General features: G+C 39.7%; 1 protein-coding gene and 1 long non-coding RNA gene across 5 annotated transcripts in view; one reads left to right on the top strand and one right to left on the bottom strand.

The window, feature by feature from the left end:
• The window catches only part of SEC11A (SEC11 homolog A, signal peptidase complex subunit), a 41,806-nt gene that overhangs the window by 5,430 nt on the left and 10,272 nt on the right, over nt 1–26,104 (bottom strand). Inside the window, exons 2-5 of one of the 4 annotated variants that reach the window (XM_040493570.1) lie at nt 14,385–14,494; nt 8,466–8,615; nt 2,035–2,154; nt 1,481–1,518 (exon numbers count right to left, since the gene is read on the bottom strand). In XM_040493570.1, the coding sequence (XP_040349504.1) occupies nt 1,481–1,518; nt 2,035–2,154; nt 8,466–8,615; nt 14,385–14,494 (418 nt within the window). Of the gene's footprint in view, nt 1–1,288; nt 1,308–1,480; nt 1,519–2,034; nt 2,155–8,465; nt 8,616–14,384; nt 14,495–26,104 lie in introns of those variants that run through there. The other 3 variants (XM_040493572.1, XM_040493569.1, XM_040493573.1) reach the window with 3 other exon arrangements.
• LOC121042345 (uncharacterized) lies at nt 11,499–17,918 on the top strand. Its single transcript, XR_005796128.1, has 3 exons — nt 11,499–11,600; nt 13,529–13,530; nt 17,908–17,918. It is a non-coding gene; the product is annotated as an uncharacterized LOC121042345 (long non-coding RNA).

Genomic DNA, 26,104 nt, shown 5'->3' with positions numbered 1-26,104 from the left:
GGGGGGTGCCTGGGTGGCTCAATCAGTTGAGCGTCTAGATCTGGATTTCAGTGTCACGAGTTCAAGCCTTGTGTTGGGCTCATTCTGAGCACAGAGCCTACTTAAAAAATAAATAAGTAAAATTAAAAAAAGATTTTATTTTTAAGTAATCTCTTTAATCTCTTTTAGGTAATCTCCGAACTAGCCAGGTGCCCCTCAATGTTGGGATTTTAGAAATAACACTGTATATAGATAAAGATTTTTAAAAAATTCTTCAGAAAGACATACTTTAAGCATGTGCAGGGGTACCTGATTGGTTCAGTCGGTGAAGCAGGCGATTCTTGATCTCAGAGTTGTGAGTTCAAGCCCTATGTTGGTGTAGAGATTAATTAAAGCATGTTTTAAAATGTTTATTTTTTGAGAGAAAGAGAGAGAGAGAGTGTGAGTGAGGGAGGGGCAGAGAAAGAGAGAGGGAGACACAGAATTCGAAGCAGGCTCCAGGCTCCGAGCCGTCAGCACAGAGCCTGATGCGGGGCTCGAACCCACGAACCGTGAGATCATGACCTGAGCCGAAGTCAGCCGCTTAACCGACTGAGCCACCCAGGCGCCTCGGGTGTAGAGATTACTTAAAAGTAAATAAAATCTTTTTTTTTTTTTTAATTTTTTTTAACGTTTATTTATTTTTTTGGGACAGAGAGAGACAGAGCACGAACGGGGGAGGGGCAGAGAGAGAGGGAGACACAGAATCAGAAACAGGCTCCAGGCTCTGAGCCATCAGCCCAGAGCCCGACGTGGGGCTCGAACTCACGAACCGCGAGATCGTGACCTGGCTGAAGTCGGACGCTTAACCGACTGCGCCACCCAGGCGCCCCAAAGTAAATAAAATCTTTTTTTAAAAAAGGTATACTTAGCTCCAACATAGGAAAAGGAGTTCCCTCGAACTGGAGGGAACAGCTTTACAAGAGACAAAACACACCAGTGCTTGTGCTGCTCCAATCTCTCTGGCCCCAAACCAACACCTCTCATGCTACAGCTGAGGCAGCTCTCTCACGCTGCATTCTCTGTGGGAAGGGAACTCCTCAGTGTGGTGGCTGATCTCCAGCGGAATCACTGTGAACCCAGTGTCTATAGAAGGAGGGGACATTCTGACAGGGGTCAGAGCCCCATGGGGCATCTAAATAGTGAGAACCGGCAGCTATCCACTTCAGAAGCATTATGCCAGGACTTTTGGTGGGAAGGCCCAGAGGGTGGGTTCCAGAGTTGGCCAGACGCCTCCCATCGTCAGTGTGGCCTTGGATAAGCAGCCTAACTTGTCTGTGTTTCCTCATCTGTAGAATGGAAATATTAGGGTTGTTCTGAGGTTAAAATGAGGTAATACTTGTAAAGATTTTAGAAAGAGTCTCTGGCACATAGTAAGCCCTGGTAAATGTGAGTTATGGTTAATACTATTAATAACATGAGGGTAGTAACAATTCCGTATGTCCTCACATCAACAACTTACAATTCCTGTCCTCCACTGATCTGTTCTCCTGATAAAATCTGAAATAAACAGGCTTCATATAACTTTTTAATTTCAGTTGACCTCAATGGTTTTAAGACTAGAAATAAAACAGCATGAAATAAACATGACAAAATTAATCTAGATGGATACTTTAAGTTGCTGACTTAAGAAACTACTTAAGAAATACGTTTCATGAAGCAGGATGAACACTGCTCTGGACCCCCAGAGACTGGACAGTGTAGACATCAGAGTACATGGAAGCTGTCCAGTAATGTTTCTTGAACAAATTAAATAAAAGATGAATTTTTAAAACTGTCACCCCAATCATCATCTCATCACTAATATTCTTTCACTGGACCCCATTTCCTCCCCTCTGGAGCAATGTACCTCAAGTTTTAGATGTAGTCTAAGAATACTTTTTCAAAGGACACAGGGTGATTTGGTAGAACCAGCATCAAAACATTATACTCAATTGTGTGTGATCAGACAACTGGAAAGAGGGCCACGTCTCATGTGACACGGATATCTCAATAAACGCCTCCCTCTGTACTCACCCCCTTGCTCTCCCCACGACATCCTTCTTCTCCAGCCAGTGTTGTCCTTGTTTATAGAGGCCTCGGTCATCAACCGCATTATTATCTCCTTTGGTCAAAAACTTGATATGTCCATTTTGCCTTAAAAGAGTATGGGAGACCCAAATTATCAAATACCTTTATGCCATTTGCAAGCACCAAATCTGCTTTTGTTAACTAAAACTCCAATGGAGCTGTGGTATTTGACCGTCATTCCTAATATCAAAATAATTACCTATGTAGCTAAAAGGATGTTCACAACTGTGTTTATGAGAGGGAAAAACTGGAAACAGGCTAAAGTCTAACATTCAGGAGTTGAAATAAGCAAGCATTGAGAACGACGTTATAGAAGGACAGTTAATGACACTGGAAGATCATACAAATTTTATTACATGAAGAAAAGATTACATAATAGCATCGACAGTATAGTCTCATAAAAATATTAAAATAAACACAAGCCACCAATTTTCTGTAAACACAAAGAGCAAAGGAACACATTAAACTACCTCACAGGACATAATCGGCAGTAACCAGTAGGGGAAACTACAGAATAACCGACTTTCTTCAACAAGCTGTGAGGGACAAAGGAAGCAGGAGAAAGAATTTACAGGTTAAATGTAAGAGACTATAAAGCCATATCATATAAGCCAACTGCAACCGAGGACCTTATTTGAATCAAAAAGTCAAACAAACTGCTAAAAAAAAAAAAAGTTATGACACAATTGGGAATCTGAACAAACACTGGACACATAATGATGCAAACATACAGTTGTTCCTTTTTGGGGGTATAACCATGCTGACTGTAGTTACGTTTTTTAAAAGCTCATTGCTTATGCTTTATAGACACTTGCTAAAATATGTACATATGACACGACATGACATTAGGATCTGATTTAAGTCACACAGGCAGGACAGTGGGAAGAGGTAGTGTAGGTGGGGCCGAACTGACCACAGATTAGTAATTACTGGGACTGGCTGACAGGTACATGGGAGTTCATTATACAGTGTTGTATACTTCTGTGCACATTAGACAGTCTCCATAATTAATTAATTAATTTTAATTTTAGTTTTAAGTAGGCTCCACACTCAATGTGGGGCTTGGATTCACGACCCTTGGACTCACTGACTGAGCCAGCTGGGCGCCCCAGAAATGCTCCACATTTAAAAAATAAAACGAAAGAAAAAAAAACGATATAAAAGAGATCTGAAGTGATATACCCAAGGTAAAAGCAGTGGCCATCTATGGCTTTCTTCAGCTTACCTTTTTCTTCTATTTCTTTCTCCAACAAACATACATTGCTTTTACATGTCAGGGTTTATAGGAAAAGCATTTTACTTGATCAGGGAATTATTAGTTTAATTCTGCTAAAGAACAGGAGGTTGCCAATAATTTTAAAATTTAATTGAAAGCAAAGTACATTTCACAGTTTGATAAAGACTATCTTAAAATTAATTCAAGTGAGTTTGGGTTAACTACTGTATTAGAAAGAAGAAAATTAGCCTCAGCCTCCTATTGACTGATAGCCACTTAGATGCTAAGCCAAAAACTAGCTTACTAGACACTAAATGTGCAGATGAAACTAAATTGGAAGGTGCTGCAAAACACCAAAACTAGTTAAGTGCAAACAGACATGCTAAAAATGAGATTCTGGTTAGAAAAAATGCAAATATATACAGAGAAAAAAAATAATGTGTAGCTGACAAGTCGGTGAGCGAAAGAATGTCTGAAACAATCTGCAAAGTGAAAGAAGGCAGGTGCTGAGAGGGGCCGTCGTAAGAGTCAAAGTCGGGAGCGCAGAAAGGAAGAGTCCACTCAACCACGAAAACAGCAGCAAGCCCACAGAGGCAGAGGAGTAAAGTCAAGTTCGAGGTAAGGAGAACGGCAGAACGGGAAAGCTCCCCAGGAAAGGAAAGGGATGCTACAGCAGATCCGGGCTCTTCTGAAAGACCCAACTTACCAACAAAACACACAAACAGACCCCAGCTCCCGGGTCCAAGGTGCCATCCGCAGGGACTGCTGGAGGGGTCTTGAAAAGCAGGGGTCCCCTTCGACCTGATGGGAGTGGTGGCGGCCGGCTCCTGACCCACTGGCCGTCAAGACTCACTCCAGTGCCTCACGGCTCACGGGCCCAAACACTGACCGGAGACACAGTCGCATAGGCTTGTCCCTCACTAGCACACGGACCGAATAGTTAGCATGCTGTCTCTCCGAGGAGCTCGGTGTGTGTGCGGCTGAATTCAACCAGCATAATACCGTGATGCTGGGGTGGGGGACTGAATCACTTTCTAGATAAGAAAAAGACCCCAGAAGCCAAAGGGGTGCAAAACAATCTCTCTGCACAGAAAAAGCAAAGCTCGTCGTCCCAACTGCAAAAATTTCTCCTTCCGAACACCTGACCACAGGCCACTATTCAACATCATCAAATTATACCTTCTGTAATAGGCTACACTCGCTAAATGCACATGAGAGTACGCTACAAAATAAGACAGAGTGGGAATTTATATGTGAGAAAAACATAAGCATTCAGAGCGACTAACAGGCTAACATGAGGAACTGTTCAAGAGAATTAAGTCGACTGATGATAATTAAAAGCAATGTCACCTCTTTACATGGAAACACAACCATCATTACGAGCTAGCTCTTTCGTGACGCATTTAACCTGGAAGAAAATGGAGAACAAGAGAAGAGTAGGGGGAGAGAGGAGTATTCAAAGAAGAGCTGTGGCACCATTTGCCTCAGCAAGCATATCTCCTAGCTCTCATGCAGGAGTGAGGCGTGAGAACTCCCCTCGTTTTACTTAATTAAAACACAGTAATCACAGTCAACGCGGGAGGTGGCGGAGTCTTTAAAGACCACCACTGACCACCTTTTCGCAATACACTATTTTCCAAGCGACCTTCTATTATAAATACTGGAAGTTTCTTAATGTTTTTTACAAGAGTTTCTGCCTGAGCTCAGCGGTGCACTGGATTATGTGTGCTTTCCCACTGCCCGGTCACACAGCTCAGCGCACGCGGTTAGTGTCATCCCGAGAACAGGTAGGGCTAGGGAATGACTACGCAGGGCACAAAGAACAGATTCAAATTCATGGACCCAATACCAACATATTAAGCGGTACTTGGCCAGCTGGTCTTTTAGTTTAGGGAATCTTTGCATACGGGGTAACACCAGTATATTCCACCATATGTTCATGAGATCATCACGTTACAAAAGATAGTAGAGTAGATCCCAGTGCTGTACGGGGGAGAAAATGTGTGTTTATAACACAAAGAGAAGATGACTCCAAATTTGACATTCTCTCCGGGTGCTAGGGTTACAGGTGATTTTGTTTGCTGTCTTTCCTAAATTTATACAGGATAGTGTGTATACATGTAATAAGAGTGTTCACAAGACGGAGAGTCAATATATGAAAAAAAAAGAGCTTTATATGATATTTACAAATTTACAAAGGCACAGCACACAAGGAGCAGGTGGACAAGGAGGAATGAGATAAAAGAAAGAGGTCAGCTGAACAATTCCCACCTCTATCCTTCTCAAAGCTCAGGATTTTATTTTATTATTATTTTTTTAACGTTTTTATTTATTTTTGAGACAGAGAGAGACAGAGCGTGAACAGGGAGGGGCAGAGAGAGAGGGAGACACAGAACCGGAAGCAGGCTCCAGGCTCTGAGCCATAAGCCCAGAGCCTGACGCGGGGCTCGAACTCACAGACCGCAAGATCGTGACCTGAGCTGAAGTCGGACACTTAACCGACTGAACCACCCAGGTGCCCCAGGATTTTATTTCTTAAAATAATGTTGGGATGAAAGAAATGAGTAACAGTACAAAAATCAGCCTGAAAAGGTTCAGGGCACATTTACCACAAACAATCCATTCTGGTGTCATTTAGTCCCACATTTAATAACAGTATTAACACTATTAAATCAAATGATTATCAGGGTGCCCAGGTGGCTCAATCGGTTGAGCATCCAACTTTGGCTCAGGTCATGATCTGCCAGTTCGGGAGTTTGAGCCCCACGTTGGGCTCTGTGCCATCAGCTCAGAGCCTACAGCCTGCCTTGGATTCTGTGTCTCCCTCTCTCTCTCTGCCCCTCTGTCACTCCCGCTCTGTCTCTCTCTCAAAAAAAAAAAAAAAACAAAAAAAAAAACATTTAAGAAAAAAATTTAAATGATTATCACAATCAGTATTTTAGTCTCCCCAAAAGAGAAAAGGAAATTGGAAGCTTCAGAATATTAGCTGGATCTGTTATCTAAACAGGACTTCAACTTGGAGGCATCTCCAGAATCCAAAATGAATCACCAACCTTAAAATATTCAGCATTCTGTTAAAATTATTTTTAAACTTTAAGGACTGTAATTGATGTAATATCTGTCAATGAACCTGTCCTAAAACAAGAAGAACTGTTTAAAATAAAAAACTCAATCAATTTTGAGGGACTGCATATGAAAATGGACAACTTTTGCTCTACCCAACGCAGGGCCTGAGTTTAATTTGATTTTCTCTGCTAAGTTCAGTTGGTTCTGCTTTGCTTACAAAAGGCAACGCTAAGAACAAACGCCGCAAATTAACTCTGAGACTCTGGAAAACACTACCTGTACGGAATAAACCTTCATAATTCCACACTAAAGTTATTTTTTTAATTTTTAAAATTTATTTTGAGAGAGAGAAAACGCAAGAGGGGGAGGAGCAGAGAGAGAGAGACAGAATCCCAAGCAGGTTCTGCACTATCAGCGTGAACCTGACACAGGCTTGAACCCATGAGCCGTGAGATCACGACCTGAGCCGAAGTCGGACGCTTAAGTGACTGAGCCACCCAGGCGCCCCCAAACTAAATTTCTAAAAAAATTCAGTCATTCCTTTCTAGTCAATAGCAGAATGCTGTTTTAAAATTATAATCTTTCAAAATACAGACTGAAGTTTGAAAAAAAAGAGCAGTCAGATCTTCATTTCATCAGTGAAGAAGGAATTCTCTTAAACTAGAATGTTTAGGGGATTGTCGAAAAGCAACAGTTGACAGGTCCTTCTTCTTTAAGTGGAGAAAAAAATTACCCTAGAGGGTGGGGTAAGAATAAGATAATATTTATTTAGGGATCCCCCTCATTCCCAAGAGCCTAAATCACCTGCTCACTGTTCTACTTGTCCTCTGTGTGTCCTCCAGGACACCTACTTTTTCCTTCATTTTTTTCTTTCCTTCCCTCCTGAATGATTCCTAAGCTAGAAGTACCATAGATTTAGAAGGGAGGGGGTGAGGAATACAGAGCTGGACAGGGAAGCACAGGCTCAGAACTCACAGATCTTGTAATTCATCTTCCAAAACCTCTTAATGTTACAGATAAAGAAGCCCACCAAGAGAGGTAAAGTTTTTTGCTCATTGTTATGCCCCACCTCTACCTCCAGGTGATTCTAAAGGTTTTACATATGTTGTTTCTAATTCTAAATCTTTAAAAAATTTTTTTAAAAATTTTAATGTTTATTTATTTTTGAGAGAGAGAGAGAGAGAGAGAGAGAGAGAGAGAGAGAGAGAGACAGAGTGAGGGTGGGAGAGGGTCAGACAGAGAGGAAGACACAAAATCTGAAGCGGGCTCCAGGCTCGGAGCTGTCAGCACAGACGCAGGGCTTGAACTCACGAACTGTGAGATCATGACCTGAGCTCAAGTCAATGCTTAACCGACTGAGCCACCCAGGTGCCCCCCACCCCACCCCGTTCTAATTCTGAAATGCAAGAAGGGTCTATGTTTAAAAGAGTAATTGTATTTCAGAAAGTTTCTTTGGAATTTGACAAAGTTGATAAATTTATTCTTGTTTGACATTATCTATTAGATTGCCTTAAAGATTTTTTTTCAAAAGATTAAGGAGGGCTACTTCATCAATTACATTAGAAAATTCTATTTTGGGGGGGGTGCCTGGGTGGCTCAGTGGGTTAAGCATCCGACTTCGGCTCAGGTCATGATCTCGCGGTTTGTGAGTACAAGTCCCGTGTCGGGCTCTGTGCTGACAGCTCAGAGTCTGGAGCCTGCTTCGGATTCTGTGTCGTCCTCTCTCTCTGCCCTTCCTGTGCTTGCGTGCTCTCTCTCTCTCGAAAATAAACATTAAAAAAAAAAAGAAGATTCTATTTGGGACCATCTGTTATGTCATGTGCTCTGGGGGATGATATACAGGGCTATGGATCTGATTGTGAAGTAAAAGGCAACCAAGAAAAACTTCCAGAAAAAACTTCAGAGAGATAAATGAATTAATAAATTACTTAGTTTTCCAAACGTCTACCAAACCTTCAGGTGTTCATAAAAATGGACTGGAAGAAGTGTGTAGGTACTCCCCACACTTCTTAATCTTCAGGCCATCAAAATTAAATACTGAAAACACTAAAACATGAAAACATTTTAAAACAGAGAAAATATAGTTTGCACATACTTTTCATGAATCTTCAAGACTCGATGAACTATAGGAATCTCTCTTCCTTCTATCCTAAAAACAACAATTTCTCCCACTCGGATGGGATCTTCAACTCGGTTTGTTAAAAAGAGAAGATCTCCTCTATGAAATGCAGGTTCCATGCTGCCACTATGAGGGAAAGAAGTTAGTAAAAAGAAAGTGTGAGATTAAAATTACTTTCAAAATTAGATACTCAACAAAACAATCAAAAGTACCACCCTTGGGATATACTCAATACCTTAACAAATATATCAACATCAATGTATACTCTCAAAATATGGTTTCCACGGACTAATGAGTTACACAAAGCTTTCTTCAGTTTTTAGCCTTTACTAACTAGATCCATTTCAAGCATTACTATTCAAAGGAGCTTAAATCTTGAAAAGGGCAATGTTACTAATTCCTTAACCTTTTAAAATTTCAAGTGACAAATGGAATATAAAAGAATGAACTTTATAAACACTGCCCTTATTCCCACCTCATCTGAAAACGCTAAACATTATTCAAAATACATTCAAATGAGAACTGGGTCATCTTCTGCCATTTATAAAGATATAGACCAAGATGACCTTACGGTTTCGACCCATTTAGAAGGAAAAACAGCCCATCAAGTCAAAGAACAGTCAGCTACAAAGATAATGCTTCTGTTCTCCACTTATTTATTTTAAAAAGAGACACAAGAAAGAAAACCAAGAACAAGAGCAGGGATTTTTGTCTAAGAATTTCAGAAACGAGTAACGGATTCAATGCCATGGTGATTAGTGAAGACAAACTTCTAGAGCGTCTTCTCACCTCTCCTCTGGTCCACCCTGTACCAAGTTCTTCAAAGGTCCTATGATATTTGTACTAATTAACGAATCTTTTCTTGCTATGAAGAAATAGCTCATCAGTATTATTTTCTGAAACTTGAACTCCAGTGCTCAGTAACAATAGATTTAGTAAGAGAAAAATAGATAAGGATTAAAATCTAATATAAGAATAATGACAAAGTCCAAACATGTCTTTATGGAGATTCCGGGACCTCATAAGAGAATATAGCAGTGGTTCCCAAACTTTGCTGCATATTAGAATCACCCGGGGAACTTTTAAAAAAATTCCACACTCTAGGTCGTATCTCTGGCCAATTCTGTAAAGACCCCAGGTGATTCCAACGTATAGTAAAATCTGGGAACCGCTACGTACATGGATTTTCCAGGACATGTTTATTCTCAACACTTTTGTTAAGGTTCCTCAGGGGACAATGAGTGTTCCCTTTTTCAGATGTTCAGGCAGAAGACAGGACAGGTGTTTGGTGAAAACGTTAGAGAAAGTATTCTAGACATGTAGTTTACAAGGTTTTACTGATTGCTTTTTAAAATCAGTGACATCCTTTGTTCAAATAAAACCTTGCTTGAAAATTATATAAATAAAACAGAATAAAGCGGAGTTGCTATGGTTTAATTGTTCATTTTTATTGAGCATTTACTGTATACAAAGTGCTATTCTGTTTCTTTTAAACAATCTTCAGAACAACTCTATGATGTAGATATTATTTTTTAATTTTTTTAACACTTATTTTTTTGAGAGAGAGAGAGAGACAGAGACACAGAGAGAGAGAGAGAGAGAGAGAGAATGAGTGGGGGAGGGGCAAAGAGAGAGGGAGACACAGAATCTGAAGCAGGCTCCAGGCTCTGAGCTGTCAGCACAGAGCCCAATGTGGTCTTGAACCCACGAACTGTGAGATCATGACCTGAGCCAAAGCTGGATGCTCAACCGATGGAGCCACCCAGGTGCCCCTGATTTAGATATTATTAGTACCCCAACTTTATAGATAAGGAGATTGAGGCTAAGAAAGGTAGAAAGTTATCAACCAAAAAAATTATAAAGAGGAGATTTGAACAGGGAGTCCAACAGAATCTACTCTCACTGTGCTAAACTGCCTCTGAACCACACTAGAATTTTAGGGAGTATTATAATCATACTGCATTTAAGAAACGTCACTTCTGGGGCACCTGGGTGGCTCAGTCGGTTAAGCGTCTGACTTTGGCTCAGGTCATGATCTCACAGTTCGGGAGTTCGAGCCCCGCGTCGGGCTCTGTGCTGACGGCTCGGCGCCTGGAGCCTGCTTCACATTCTGTGTCTCCCTCTCTCTCTGCCCCTTCCCTGCTCATGCTCTGTCTCTCTCAGTCTCAAAAATAAATAAACATTAAAAAAAAAAAAAAAAGAAACATCACTTCAGAAGCTACAGAGTAAAGGATATTTAAATATTAATTTTTTTAATGTTTATTTTTGAGAGAGACAAAGAGACAGAATGTGAGTGGGGGAGGGTTAGAGAAAGGGAGACACAGAATCGGAAGCAGGCTGCAGGCTCTGAGCTGTCAGCACAGAGCCTGATGTAGGGCTTGAACCCACGAATGGTGAGATCATAACCTGAGCCGAAGTCGGATGCCTAACCAACTGAGCCATCCAGGCGCCCCAGGACATTCAAATATTTACTGAAATAGTGAGTAAACTAGAAAAGACCAGAAGGTAGACTGGGAGACCAGGTGTCCAAACTATTACTTGGCAACCATTAAAAGTGTTATTAAAAATATGGACACGGGAGAATCACAAGGGGACAAATAAAGAAAAGGATGCACATAGAGAATTACTTCAATTATGTAGGAAGTAATATACATGAAAAAAGAGACCAAAATGGTATATTCATTATATCCCAAACTACGGGTGACTTCACTTCATCTAGATTCTTTGTGTTTTCAATGTTTCATACAATGAAAATATATTAACTTTTTCTGATTATAAAAGCATATTTTTAAAGGTCACTACAACAGCCCAGGCAGGAAATGCTGAGGGCCTGAAATAGAACAACAGCAGGGGAGACAATTATAAAAGAGTAGAAGCGAGAGGGAAAACAACAAATTTGACGGCCAATCGGATATGACAGAAAGGGGTGAGCAAGGATGACTCCGGGGTTTTCAACAATGGCAACAGAGCAGATGGCAGTGACGGTCACAGAAACAGGGGGAAGAAGAACAGGTGTGTGGGAAAGGAGATGAATTTTACTTTTATTACATGGAGTTTCAAGTGCCCGGTCAACATTCAGATGGAGATGTCCAGGGTAGGGTGAAAACAAGAGTCTCGATTTCAGAGAGAAAAATCTAGAAATCTAGACTTCGGCTCAGGTCACGATCTCACAGCTCATGGGTTCGAGCCCCGCGTCGGGCTCTGTGCTGACAACTCAGAGCCTGGAGCCTGCTTCGGATTCTGTGTCACCCCCTCTCTCTGCCCCTCCCCCACTTGTGCTCTGTCTCTCTCTGTCTCAGAAATAAACATTAAAAAAAATTTAATACATCAATCATAAGCTTTATAAAAAGTTATATATAAACCACTGAAATATTTTAAAACTGACTTCAGCTCTATTAAAGGGGAAAAAAAGTTTTGAAAGTTCCCTGAAACTCAGTTAATGAAAGTATTTGTCTTCACCTGAAACTAACATAACACTGCGTGTTAATTATATTGGAATTTAAAAAATAAATAAAAAATTATTAACAAAGAAAAGTTATTTGTCTTTATCCCCAATGACTTCACAAAAGTCTTAAAGGCGGGTTCTCGGTTAGCCTGAGTCCTTTGAGGCATATTTGGTTCCGTGTAAAAATTATATTCCTCGAAGTTACATGAAACCTGGGCCACCTGCTTTTACTTGGCCACCCAATCACATACATGACCTTTCTCTAGTGACTGCTCCTTCCAGCCTTGATCAAATTCTCTTCCAATAGGACCTGGTCTCTCTTTTTTTTTTTTTTAAATTTTTGAGACAGAGAGAGACAGAGCGAGACAGAGCATGAACGGGGGAGGGGCAGAGAGAGAGGGAGACACAGAATCGGAAACAGGCTCCAGGCTCTGAGCCATCAGCCCAGAGCCCGACGCGGGGCTCGAACTCACAGACCGTGAGATCGTGACCTGAGCTGAAGTCGGCCGCTTAACCGACTGAGCCACCCAGGCACCCCCCAAGACCTGGTCTCTTTTAATTTCCTTTCCTTATTTCACACTGGTAATCGGAAAAGCTTAGTATATAAATAAACCTCGCTGCAAAATAACTTATCCCAATGCCACTTTAAGCCCCAAATGATATTACAAATTTTCTAGCTGCAGGACCACCACTGTGTTGAGCAGGGCCTTAGTTGAATCCCCTGTTCACTCCAACATCTCCATTTCAAGGGTCATGAGACTGTCCTTAAGCAGCTCCACTGAAGGGAACTCAATATGAAAGAATCCCAGAAGACTCTCGAAAAGAAGCCTCCCTGGGCTCTCTCTCTACACCTTTTCCCCACAGCGCCAATTAGTGTGGTTTCTCCTGTCAGTGTTTGAAACTGAAGCTCTCCACTGAGTCTAAAACTGTCTGGGAACTTGGGGCGAAGTCTCTATACTCCCAGACTAGTACATTAAATGCTTTCCCAGCTAATAAAATCCATGCCTTTGGATCTCTAGAATTACAGTTCCGTGTGACTGTTAAGAAACACAGAACAAAGGTATGCGTAAGAGCAAGTAAGGTAAGAGTGAGACACTGGAGACCCAGCGCCCTGGTGCTGGAACCACTTGTTGCTGAAATTTGTACATCCTTTTCTTTCTTTTAAATTTTTCTTTAATGTTTATTTATTTTTGGGAGAGAGAGAGAGAGCGAGCAAGTGGGGGAAGTGCAGGGAGAGAAAGAGGCACAGAATCTGAAGCAGGCTCCAGGCTCTGAGCTATCAGCACAGAGCCCAATGTGGGGCTCAAACTCACGGACCGCAAGATCATGACCTGAGCCGAAGTCGGACACTTAACTGACTGAGCCACCCAGGCGCCCCTGAAATTCATATATCCTAATATGACAATGAAGGAATCAAATTGATCTTGTTAACAGTAATGTACTAGTACCTAGAATTTACACATTAGTGATTTATTTTATATTAACACACCATTATCTCCAGAAAAGACTTGAAAACAGCTTACATAATTAAACCCCAAATAAGACAGAACTATAATGATTCAAGTCAACAACCAAGTGGTAATTCTCCCAGAAGGAGTTAGTTACTAAATTAGTTTTTTTTTTTTAAAGCACTAGAGTATGAATACGAGGGTAGAGAAGGAGGAACGGTGGGAAAAAAATCAGTACTATCTGTCACTTTAAGAGACAGCATTGGTATCTTCAAAATTCCTGAAGTCTATTTAGAAGTGATATTTAAAGGTCAGCAGGAAACACGGAAATAATCAGTGATGTTTCTGTACTGACACTGAGTGCCGCAGAAAAACTCTTAATTCGTGGAGAGGATACAGAATCTAGTAAACTAACAACTAAGTATCAGTCTTGACGTATCAAAATGAAGAGCGCACCAAGACAGAAGAATTTCAGGAAAACACAGTACATTGAAACACTTTCTTTTTTTTTTTTTATTTTTTTTTTCAACGTTTATTTATTTTTGGGACAGAGAGAGACAGAGCATGAACGGGGGAGGGGCAGAGAGAGAGGGAGACACAGAATCGGAAACAGGCTCCAGGCTCTGAGCCATCAGCCCAGAGCCCGACGCGGGGCTCGAACTCACGGACCGCGAGATCGTGACCTGGCTGAAGTCGGACGCTTAACCGACTGTGCCACCCAGGCGCCCCACATTGAAACACTTTCTTAAGAGATGTGCCCAAAAGAAAACTCACAACAGAATAATTGTTTTATAGAAAAGTCATGAGCCCTTTGGGGTCTGAATGGTAAGTGCCTAACAAGGCTGTGCATTTCTCACAGTTGAAAAATAGGAATTAACTCTCTTTCAGGCCCTCTTCCGGGAAAATGTAGTTTCTAGAACAATAATACAACGGTTATTCAGTTAGTCCATTTTTCTCTCAAGTAATGCCGTGCAACCCTATGCCGTGAAAAGAAGTTGTTACCTGAGCACCACTACGATCGGACTTTCACTTCCGGTTATGACCATTAACCCCTTCCAGATCATTAGTGCCGAGGAAACTATCATTCCAAAATTTAGGACTTGATAATACAGCTGTAAAAACAAAAGAGAGGAAAATCAGATCCATAATTATCCCCGCTCAAGAAAGCGACCGAGAATAGTATCCATTAAAACATTTCACGCAGTACCATCAGGGCAGCCGAAGTTCTGAAACATTCTTTAAAATACTGTCATGATTATACATCAGCATCCCGGAACAGCCCTCCTACCACCCAACCACCTTTCTCCTTTTCGTTTGCTAAACACGCTACCCTTACAGGAAACTTATGCTCAGAACTTTCAACAGACGTTATTTCATTTAGGCTACAGGACAGTTCCCCTCAAGTTCAATTTCATCCATGATACACACCAGCCGATAGTAATATACCAGTGCTCCTGAACTCCTTCAGGAAGTACTTCCCCACAACACTTATCTCTTGATAACTGTGGGCTATTTGATGGCATGTGACTGCACTCCTCATTTTATGGTTGAGGAAACCTAGTCTCAGAGGGAGGAAATGACTTCGCCAAAGTCATACAGCCCGTCAGTCACACAGTTAGGACTCGAAGTGTTAGGTCACTACTTGACAAATCGTCAAATTCTAGGACTTGAGGGGCGCCTGGGTGGCGCAGTCGATTAAGCGTCTGACTTCAGCCAGGTCACGATCTCGCGGTCCGTGAGTTCGAGCCCCGCGTCAGGCTCTGGGCTGATGGCTCAGAGCCTGGAGCCTGTTTCCAATTCTGTGTCTCCCTCTCTCTCTGCCCCTCCCCCGTTCATGCTCTGTTTCTCTCTGTCCCAAAAATAAATAAAAAATGTTGAAAAAAAAAATTAAAAAAAAAAAATTCTAGGACTTGAAGAAGCAGATACAACATCAAAAAGGCGTTTCATGTGAGGGAAATAATGGGAGCTAACTGTGTCAGACTGAGACTGGATAATGGGTAAAAGCAGAGAGGATGATTGACTCATTTTTGTTCCTTAAAAACATATATGTGCGTGCGGACATGCTGCAAGACAACGGGTCTAGTCTTCAAAAACTCAACATCATGAAAATAAAGGTGGGAGACTGTTCTAGATTAAAAAGGACTAAGGAGACACAACCAAATGCATTCAATGCATTCTGACTGGATCTTTGTTCAAAACAAAAAAAATGCTTGTAAGAAAAAATCCCAACTATTCAAGACATTTTGGGGGGTGCCTGGCTGGCTTAGTCGGTATAGCATGTGACGCTTGATCTTGGGGTCGTGACTTTGAGCCCCACATTAGACGTAGAGATGATTTTAAAAAGGCATTTTGGGATCAGTTGGGGAAACTCAAATATGACTTAAATTCTGGCACCCCTATGAAATATGATGTGCTCTATGGATACAATTAACATCATCCTCAAAGAAGAAAATATGAACATTTTCTAACAGACACAAATATTTGCTATTCTTTGAGTACTGGCGTAATACGAGCATACAGGTACAACCTGACACCTAGTTTGACACTCCCATTTAAAGGTAGGGAAACTGAGGCACAGAGAGGTTATGTGATGTGCTCATGGCTGTACAGCTGTTGGCAGGCAGAGTAGTAACTACAACTCAGGTCTCCTAAACTCTACCTCTTTGAGAGGGTAGCTTCTGAAAAGACCAAGAAAATGGTCCTTTGATTCAGAAAACAGAATTGAGGAAATGGAGGAGAGGCTAGAAGTAGGAAAACTAGTTTCTAAGAAGTGATTATCGTCAACCAGTGGGTAAACAGTCAGGAATCCAGCTAAAGGCTGTATTTTCCAAATTTTTGATACTAGAAAAATCACTTACAGTACTGCTTAGAACAATAGATTCTACGCCCCAATCCCAATTTTCTGTGAGATTCCACACAAACTACCAAATGTAAAATACGGTTCCATTATCCCTTATTCAGGAGTCAGAAAGGTGTCATATTTCAAAATCGGCCAAATTTTGAAAAGGTAATCCTTGTGAGAACCATACATTTACATAACACCCCTAGCAGGGTCTATGGCAATATCCCCAGATCAAGCATGTTAATATTTCTGTGGCAAAACTTAAACAATTCACACCAAAACAAATAAAATCTAAAAATAGCCACGTCTATCAGTTCAAGTATCTTTTTTAATGAGTTTTTTTTTTTTTTAACGTTTACTTATTTTGAGAGAGAGCACGTGAGTGCACACACGTAAGGGCAGAAAAAGAGAGGGAGAGACAGCAAATCCCAAGCAGGAGCTAGGGAGGCTCTTTTATTTTACTCTTTTGAGTAAGGCTGTTGGTAGGAAAAAGAGGCGAGAAAAGAAAGGGAGAAGAACATGACAGTTTTCAAATTTTTGCTCAGATAGTGTGCTGCTGCCTATGCTGCGTATGCTGACTTAGCTGTATACGAGCCTTTTAAGGGACATACCAGTTATACACAGCGGGGGACTTTTAACCTTTTCCTCCTTAATAAGAACGATGGGGGTGACGTTGGTGATTAGATAAATTTCCCAACAATGACTCTATGGTGAAAGGCAGTATTACAAGTCTGAGGAAAAAGGAAAGGGTGGTTATGGGTGGAACAGTGACCTTGCAGGGACAAAGGAAATTGTAATTTTTGTCTTTCATGTTTCTTTTAAAGAATACTTTATTAGATACCCCGCACCTGTTCTGACAATGCTGCACTGGTGCCCTTCTGAAAATGCAAAGATGACAATGGAAAGATTTTCATTAACAAAAAGACACTTGGAGGCGCCTGGGTGGCTCAGTCGGTAAACGGTGTCACTTGTGGGCACGCACATGAGCACTCTCTCAAAAAGAAATAAACTTAAATAAACAAACAAATAAAATACGCTGTAAGTAATACATAACAAGAGTTCAAGAAAATTCAGCAAAATAAAAGCTGGTAAATTTTTTAACAGCCATAATCTATCTGGAAGATAGATAGTGCGTTTAGATAGTGTGTGCATTTATCTGTTATCAAAGACACAGTGTATTTCTTATTCTTCCAAAAGAGATTTGAAAGTTCAACACATAGGGTATTTTCATAGAAGTCACACTTCTAGCAATCTCCAGCAAAGACAGAAGTGACCACGGAAGCAAAATGTGTCTCAGGGCTACAAAATTACAGTTGGCCTAAGTCTTCAATTCCTCTTAAGACCTCAAACTAAGAGACTCATCAGTCCATAACCACAATTCTCCTAGTGTCTAACTCACGAAAGAGGATGTGCTAGAAGCTGGGGTATTAGAGGCAAATATCCTGACGGCAGCTAGAAGTCATACAGATGGTGCCAGAAAAATTGAACGTGTTCAGAATAGATGCTGTTATTATGGTCCAGTAAAGTCACTGACAGTCCCACTGATGATCTTAAATGATGATAACAAAAGATCTGGAATAGTCTAAACAGGCATAATATTAATAACAGTAAGGTAAGTTTCATTTAAGACAAACCCATTATATCTTTTAAAAATCTGACACATGGGACACTTGGCTGGCTCAGTCAGAAGAGCAAGCGACTCTTGATCTTGGGGTCATGAGTTTGAGCTCCATGTTGGATGTAGAGATTACTTAAATAAATACAACTTAAAAAAAAAGATAAAAAATCTGACACAGAAAACATATCTTTACAAACATACCTTTATACCGATATACATTATCTTCTCATCACTGAAAGACATAAGCTACCAAAGCTCACTGAACATGAAACAGATAATGTGAACAGATCGATGTCTGTTAAAGAAATTGAATTTATAGTTTAAAGCCTTCCAACAAGGAAAAACTCCAGTTTCAAATGGCATTCACTGGTGAATTTTACCAAGCATTTAATGAAAAATCCTAACGATTCAATGACAACTCTTCTAGAAAAACTGCAGAAGAGGAATAACATCAAGCAATCTAGCATACAAGTAATGGGATTTGTCAGGAGGAAGGGGAAGACAGGAAAAACCTGAATAATGGCCAAAATTTTTCCAAATTTGATAAAATCTATAAACTTGTATATCCAAGAACCAGAACAAACTCCAAGCAAAAGAAACTTGAAGAAAACTACAAGAAAATTAAAATAATCATCAAACTGCTTAAAACCAATGAGAAAGAGAAAACTGTAAAAGCAGCCAGATTTTAAAAAGACATTATGTAAAGAGGAACAAAGATCACAGCAGACTTCTCTTTGAAAATAACACATGCCAGAAGTCACTGAAGCAACATCTTAAAAGTACTAAAAGGAAAATTATCAACCTAAAATTCTACCTGAGAAACTTCTTTCAAAAATGAAGGCAAAATAAAGCCTTCCAAACATACAAAAATTAAAAAATACTTCTTCTTTAAAACTTTTTCAAGTTTATTTATTTCAGAGAGACAGAGACAGCACAAGTGGGGGAAGGGCAGAGAGAGAGAGAGAGAGAGAGAGAGAGAGAGAGAGAGAGAGAAAGAAAATCCCAAGCAACCTCCACACTGCCAGCACAGAGCTCAATGAGGGGCTCGAACCCACGAAGCCATGAGATCATGAACTAAGCCAAAACCAAGAGTTGGGCACTTAACCGACTGAACCACCCAAGCACCCCTAAAAAATACTTCTTCATCGTGAGCAGACCTACACCACAAAAAATGTTTTAAAAAGTCCTCCACGCAAAAATACCAGTCCCTCGAAAAATTAAAAACAGAACTACCCTATGACACAGCAAATGCACTGCTAGGTATTTATCCAAAGGATACAGATGTGCTGTTTCGAAGGGGCACATGCACCCCAATGTTTATACCAGCACTATCAACAATAGCCAAGGTATGGAAAGAGAGCCCAAATGTCCATTGACAAATGAATGGACAAAGAAGATGTGTATATATATACAAGGGAGTATTACTGGGCGATCAAAAAGAATGAAATCTTGCCATTTGCAACAACATGGATGGAACTAGAGTGTATTATGCTGAGCTACATTAGTCAGAAAAAGACAAATATCATATGACTTCACTCATTTGTGGAAGTTAAGATATGAAACAGATGAACATAAGGGAAGGGAAACAAAAACAATATAAAAATAGGGAGGGGGACAAATCACAAGAGACTCTTAAATATAGAGAACAAACTGAGGGTTGCTGGAGGGGTCCTGGGAGGGGGGATGGGCTAAATGGGCAAGGGGCATTAAGGAGGACACTTGTTGGGATGAGCACTGGGTGTTACATGTAGGGAATGAATCACTGGATTCTACTCCTGAAATCACTATTGCACTATATGCTAACTAACTTGGATGTAAATTAAAAAGTAAAAGAAAAAAAAAAAAAGTCCTCCAGGAGAAGTACCAAATAAAATCTAGATCAACACAAAGGAATAAGAGCACATGTCAGTAAATACATATACACCTTTTCTTTTTAAAACAATTTTTATTTCAATATTTTTAAACTTTATTTATTTTGAAAGCGTGTGTGCACAAGTGGGGGAAGGGGCAGAGAGAGAGAGAGAGAGAGAGAGAGAGAGAGAGAATCCCAAGCAGGCTCTGAGCTGCCAGTGCAGAGCTGGACACAGGGCTCAAACTCACGAACTATGAGATCATGACTTGAGCCGAAATCAAGAGTTGGATGCTTAACCGACTGAGCCACCGAGGTGCCTCTTCAAATAAAATTTTTAAAGACTATTAATAGACTATTTAAAGCAAAAATAACAATAAAGTATTGTGGCAAAATATACAGAAGTAAAATATATAACAAGAACCCAAAGGCAGAGGAGGGGAAATGGAAATGTATTATTGGAATGCTCTCATACTATACATGAAGTCATAAAATATAAGTTGAAGATAGACTGAGATGAGTTAAAAAAAAAACACATGATAAACCTTAAAGCAAACAAACAAATAAGGTATGCCTCACAAGCTAACAAAGGAATAAAATGGAAACTTAAAAAAAAATCCAAAAAGACCTAAAAAACACAACTCAACTAATCCAAAATAAGATGAAAAAAGAGGAATGACAAATAATAAACAAATGGGAGAAATAAAAAAATTAAGATGGAGATTCCTGAACACAACCATAATAATCACATAAAATGTAAACTACCTATATACTATACCAATTGAATTTGAAAAAAAAAAACGCCCGATTATATGTTGCCTACAAAAAATGTACTCTAAATATAGATACAAATGTTGTTAAAAGTAAAAAGACAGGAAAACATACGCTAATCGTGCTCAAAAGAAAATTGAAGAGAAGACAGATGGAGGGATGGATGGATGGAGTGGCTATGTTAGTAACACACAAAGCAGATTTTATAGCAAATAATATTACAAGGGATATGAGGGTCATTTCATAATGATAAACAAGTGAGTTCACTATGAGGACATAATCCTAAACATTTATGCAACTAATAACTTAGCTTCAAAATACAGGAAGCAAATACTGACAGAACTACAAGAGACACAGACAAATCCAAAGCTGTTAAGTTACTAATTTTTAAATCCTTCTATCAATAATTGATACAGGAAGAAAGTAGAAAATTAGTAAGATTAGAGAAAATTTGAACAGCACTTCCAACCACTTGGACTTAATATTTACAGAACATTCTGCCCAACGACAGATACACATTCCTTTTAAGTATACATAGAAAGTTTACCAAGATAGACCATATTCAGGACCACAGAACAAGTCTTAGTAAATAGAAAAGGATTTGAATTATGCCAATTGCATTCTCCAATCACAATGTTATGAAAATAGAAATCAGTAACAGAAAGGTATCTGAAAACTCCCTCCAATATTTCAAAATCAAATAACAGGCTTCTAAATAACCCATGGTAAAAGAAGAACTCAAAAAAGAAATTGAAAGTATTTTGAACTGGATAAAAATGGAAATACATCAAAATCTGTGGGATGCATTTAAAATACTACAAAGAAGAATTTTATAGCAGTAAAATTAAAACAGAAAAGTCTCAAATTATATGTTGTATTTTTGCTTACACAGTTCAAAATATTTCGTAATTTCTCTCCTGATTCTCCTTTGACCCATGGGTTATTTAGAAATTGTTTAATTTCCAAATATTTGTGAATTTCCTAAATTAAGCTTCTACCTTAAAACACTAGGAAAAGCAAATGAAACCCAAAGTAACTCACAGAAAGTAAATACTAAAAATAAGAGGAGAAATAAATGAAACAGAAGACAGGAAAACAATAAGGAAAATCAATCAAATCAAAAGTTGGTTCCTCAAGAAGATCGATTAGCCAGACTAATCAGGAAAAAGAGAGAGAGAGAGAGGGAGAGAGGGAGGGAGGATATGGATTACTAGTATCAGGAAGGATGACATCACTAGAGTAATATCTATTCATTTGTATTAATATACAAACATTATAGGGATAATAAGTATTATCTATAATGCTAATATATTTCCAATTCCTTGAAAGACAGTTACCAATGCTCACTGAAGAAAGATAACTTGAATGGATCAATATCTATTAAAGAAATTGGATTTATGGTTTAAAAACATTCCAAAAAGAAAAACTCCAGGCTTAAATGGCATGCACTGGTGAATTCTACCAAGCACTTAATGAAAAAATCATTAACAATTCTATGCCAACTCTTCCAGAAAATCGCAGAAGAGGGAATACTCTCCAATTCATTCTATGAGACCTGCATTACCAAATCAGACCAAACACGGTTTGAGAAAACTATTAACAAGGGCGCCTGTGTGGCTCAGTTGCTTAAGAGACCAACTCTTGATCTTGGCTGTCATGATTTCTCAGTTCGTGAACTCAAGCCCTGTGTTGGGCTCCACACTGACAGCACAGAGTCTGTTTAGGATTCTCTCTCTCCCTCTCTCAGCCCCTCCCCAATGCAAGCGTACTCTCTCTCTCTCTCTCTCTCTCTCAAAATAAATAAATAAACTTAAAAAAAAACTAGCTTTAAAAAATTTTTTTAATGTTTACTTATTTATTTTGAAAGAGAGACAGAGGGCATGGGGAGGGCCAGAGAGAGGGCCACAGAGGATCCGAAGCAGGCTCGTGTGGAGAGCAGCCATCAAGCCCCAAGTGAGGCTCAAACTCACCAACCACGAAATCATGACCTGAGAAGAAATAAGGATATTCAACCGAATAAGCCATGCAGCCACCCCTCTCCAAAAAAAAATAATTGTTGTTGTTGCTGTTGTTTTTAAGTAAACCACTGAACAGATCGTTGATACTGATATAAAAATTATGTGCAACATTTTAGTGAATCAGATCCAAAAATACTTACACTGCATACCCACGTAGGATTTATTCCAAGATAAAAAGTTTGAGACTTCAATATCCCTTTCTCAATAGTTGATAGAATGACACAGACAATCATCAACGGTATAAAAAATTGAATACCATCAACCAACTAAACATCTATAGGGCACTCCACCCAATACAGCAGAATACATATTCTTTTCAAACACACATGAAACATTCTCCAGAGATCCGGCCCTTGGCAAATAAAAAAGAGCCTCAAGTTTTAAAAGACTATAATCACACAAACTATGCTCTCCAACCACAATGGAATTCAATTAGAAATCAGCAATGAAAGAAATTTAGAAAATCCACAGATATCTGGAAATTAAACATTTTTATAAATAACCCACGGGTCAGAAGGAAATCATAAAATATTGTGAGAACTGAGTGTAAACGAAACCACAATATATCAAAATTTATGGAGTGTAGCTAAAGCACTGCTTGGAAGGAAATTTATAGCTTTAAATACATATATTAGAAAAGATTTAAAAAAATTTTTTTAAATATTTTCAGAGACAGAGCATGTGTGTGCAAACAGGGGAGGGGCAGAGAGAGGGGGGCAGTGAGAGAATCCCAAGCAGGTTCCACGCTGTCAGTGCAGAGCCGAACATGGGGCTCGAACTCACTAACTGTGGGATCATGACCTGAGCAGAAATTGACAGTCGAGTGCTTAACTGACTGAGCCACCCAGGCGCCGCAGAAAAGATCTTGAATCAATAACCCAAGATTCCACTTCAAGAAACCAGACAAAAATAGCAAACTAAACACAAAGCAACTGAGGAAGGAAATACAGTTTAGAGCACAAATCGATAAGACAGAAAATATATAAACAAACAAAAAAATCAATAAAAGTCAAATTCATAGAGATAGAAAGTAGAAGGGTGGTTGCCAGAGGATGGGCTGAGGGGAGAGTGGGGAGTTTTTAATGAGCACAGAATTTTAATTTTACAAGGTGAAAAGAGTCCTGGAGATTGGTTGTACATTAGTGTTAATGTACTTAACATTACTGAACTCTACACTTTTTTTTTTTTTTTTTTTAAGTAGGCTCCACACCTACAATGCAGCGCTTGAACTCACGACCCTAAGATCAAGACCTGAGGTGAGATTAAGAGTCAGCTGCTTAACCAACTGAGCCGCCCAGGCACCCTGACTGAACTCTACACTCAAAAAATGGTTGGTCTCACAGTTCTCACAGATCTCATGGTTCCTGAGTTCGAGCCCCGCATCAGGCTGTGTGCTGACAGCGTGGAGTCTGCTCGGGATTCTCTCTCTCCCCCTCTCTCTGCCCCTCCCTTGCTCATGTGCGCGCGCTCTCTCTCTCAAAAATAAATAAACATAAAAAAATGGATGAGTCAATAAATTTTATGGGTATTTTACAATTAAAAAATTATATGCTAAATGAAAGTAGCCAGCTGCAAAAGACTACATTTTGGATGATTACATTTATATAAACTATCCAGCTAAGGATAAATTTACTGAAAAACATGAATTGTACACTTCAAATGGGTGAATTTTATAAATTATATGTCAATAAAGTTTCTTTTTTTTTTTTTTTAAGCACAAGCATACAAAATAGAAGCAAACAGAGTAGGAAAGGCCTCAGAGTAAAGACAGTCTTATTTAATTGACCTGAAATCCAGAAGCTATGGAGCAAATCTAGGTAAAGGTAACTACCAAAACAAAACAAAAAAGCAAACAATAACTAAAAAAAATCCCACAACTATGCATGGCAAATTATAAGTCAAAAGACAAATGATAAACTATGAGAGAGTATTTACCATATATACATTCAAAAGACTCATCTTCCTAGAAACAGCTCCTGGCAATCAATAAGAAAATAACCCAAAAAAGAAAATAGGCAAAGGATTATGAACTGCCAGTTCTTGGAAAATGAAGTAAAAACAACTCCAAAATCACATGAAAATATGCTCGACCAAACTCATAATAACGGACATATGAAGTAAAACTATTCTGGGATACCAGTCTTCACTTACTAGAATGACAAAAATCTAAAAGTCTGGAAACATACAATGCTGGCAAAGCTATAGGAAAGTCCCTTTCCCTTTTTTAATTTTTGAGCAATGTAAATACAACACCTATTTAAACTATTCATTGTTTCATTATGGGGGGGGGTGAGCCCATAAACTTATTTCAACCACCTTACTTGTCTTTCTGAGGCATTTAGCACTCGATTAACTTTCTTATAACCCACTCATCCCTTGGTTTGTTACGCCAGACCCTGAAAGACAGGTGTTCTAGGATCGTCTTTGCCCCTGTCCTTCCCCATTCTGCACGCAATCTTGTCTCTTCACGGCTTCAATTATAACTTCTACGCTGATGACACTGAAATCTCTTTGTATCACACCATTTATATCCTCTAGGTAAATATATTCAGTTACCTTCTGAAAATCACCCATGTCCAAAGCTGAACTCAACCCTTTTCCTCAAATTGCTTCCTCTTTCCACACTCTCCAGTGTGGTCCCAACATCCGCCATGGGGCCTCTAGAGTTCACCTCCCCAACATCTCTAACATCCAGCCTGTTGGCTTTACTCCTGCGGCTACTGCCTGAATTCAGGTCTCGTTTCCTCTCACCAAGACTATGAAAATAATCTGACAGTTCTACCTCTAGATTTGCATCCATGTAACTCATCTGCCTGTATATTACTTTTATAAAGTGAAAGTGAAATTACTGTACTGTCTGCTCCAAATTTTTTCTCACGACTTACCACGTCTGAACTCCTCTGTATACAAGGCCTTCCATGATTTGGGCCCTGCTGACCTCTCCAATCTTATTTCTTGCTACAAGTGATATTCCAGGCCCATAACCATAAAAAAATGCTGTATGTCACAGTCCCTTAACAATGTTACACGTAGCCATAATCAGAACTAAAAGGTACACATCCTTAATGAGTCTGAATGATGAAAATCAGGGGTTGAGTACCCTGTCTTAGCAAGACAATCATCAGTTTCTAGCCAACATCAACTTAAAAGAGGCTCGTTGCATGTTTTCCTGACAATTTCCTGTCTCCGAGGACCCCTGCAGCAAGAGAAATAAGACCACTAGGTATGCTTTTGGTGACAGGGTCTACTTGAGGGCTACATCAATTCTAGAGCTTTCGATTGTAATCTAGCCACAGGGACCTTGACTGGCCCTCCATTCCAGAGTAAACTTGTTTACTATGTTGATGACATCAATATAGTGCTGACTGCACTTGGTAGTTGAACCTTGTGACCTAGACCCCTTGGTAAAATACCAAGGGTGGCTCAGTCGGTTAAGCGTCTGACTTCGGCTCAGATCATGATCTCACGGGTCGTGAGTTCAAGTCCTGTGTCGGGCCCTGGGCTGACAGCTGGGAGCCTAGAGCCTGCTTTGGATTCTGTGTCTTCCTCTCTCTCTCGTTCCAAGAATAAACATAAAAGGAAAAATACACAAGTGGCCAGAGTGTGGGAACTAAATCCCACAAA

This window comes from Herpailurus yagouaroundi, unplaced genomic scaffold, assembly GCF_014898765.1.
Source record: "Herpailurus yagouaroundi ecotype Mexico unplaced genomic scaffold, PumYag 185, whole genome shotgun sequence".
NCBI lineage: Eukaryota > Metazoa > Chordata > Mammalia > Carnivora > Felidae > Herpailurus > Herpailurus yagouaroundi.
The sequence above is the reverse complement of the archived record's forward strand: the minus strand, read 5'-3'. Positions and strand labels throughout refer to the sequence as shown.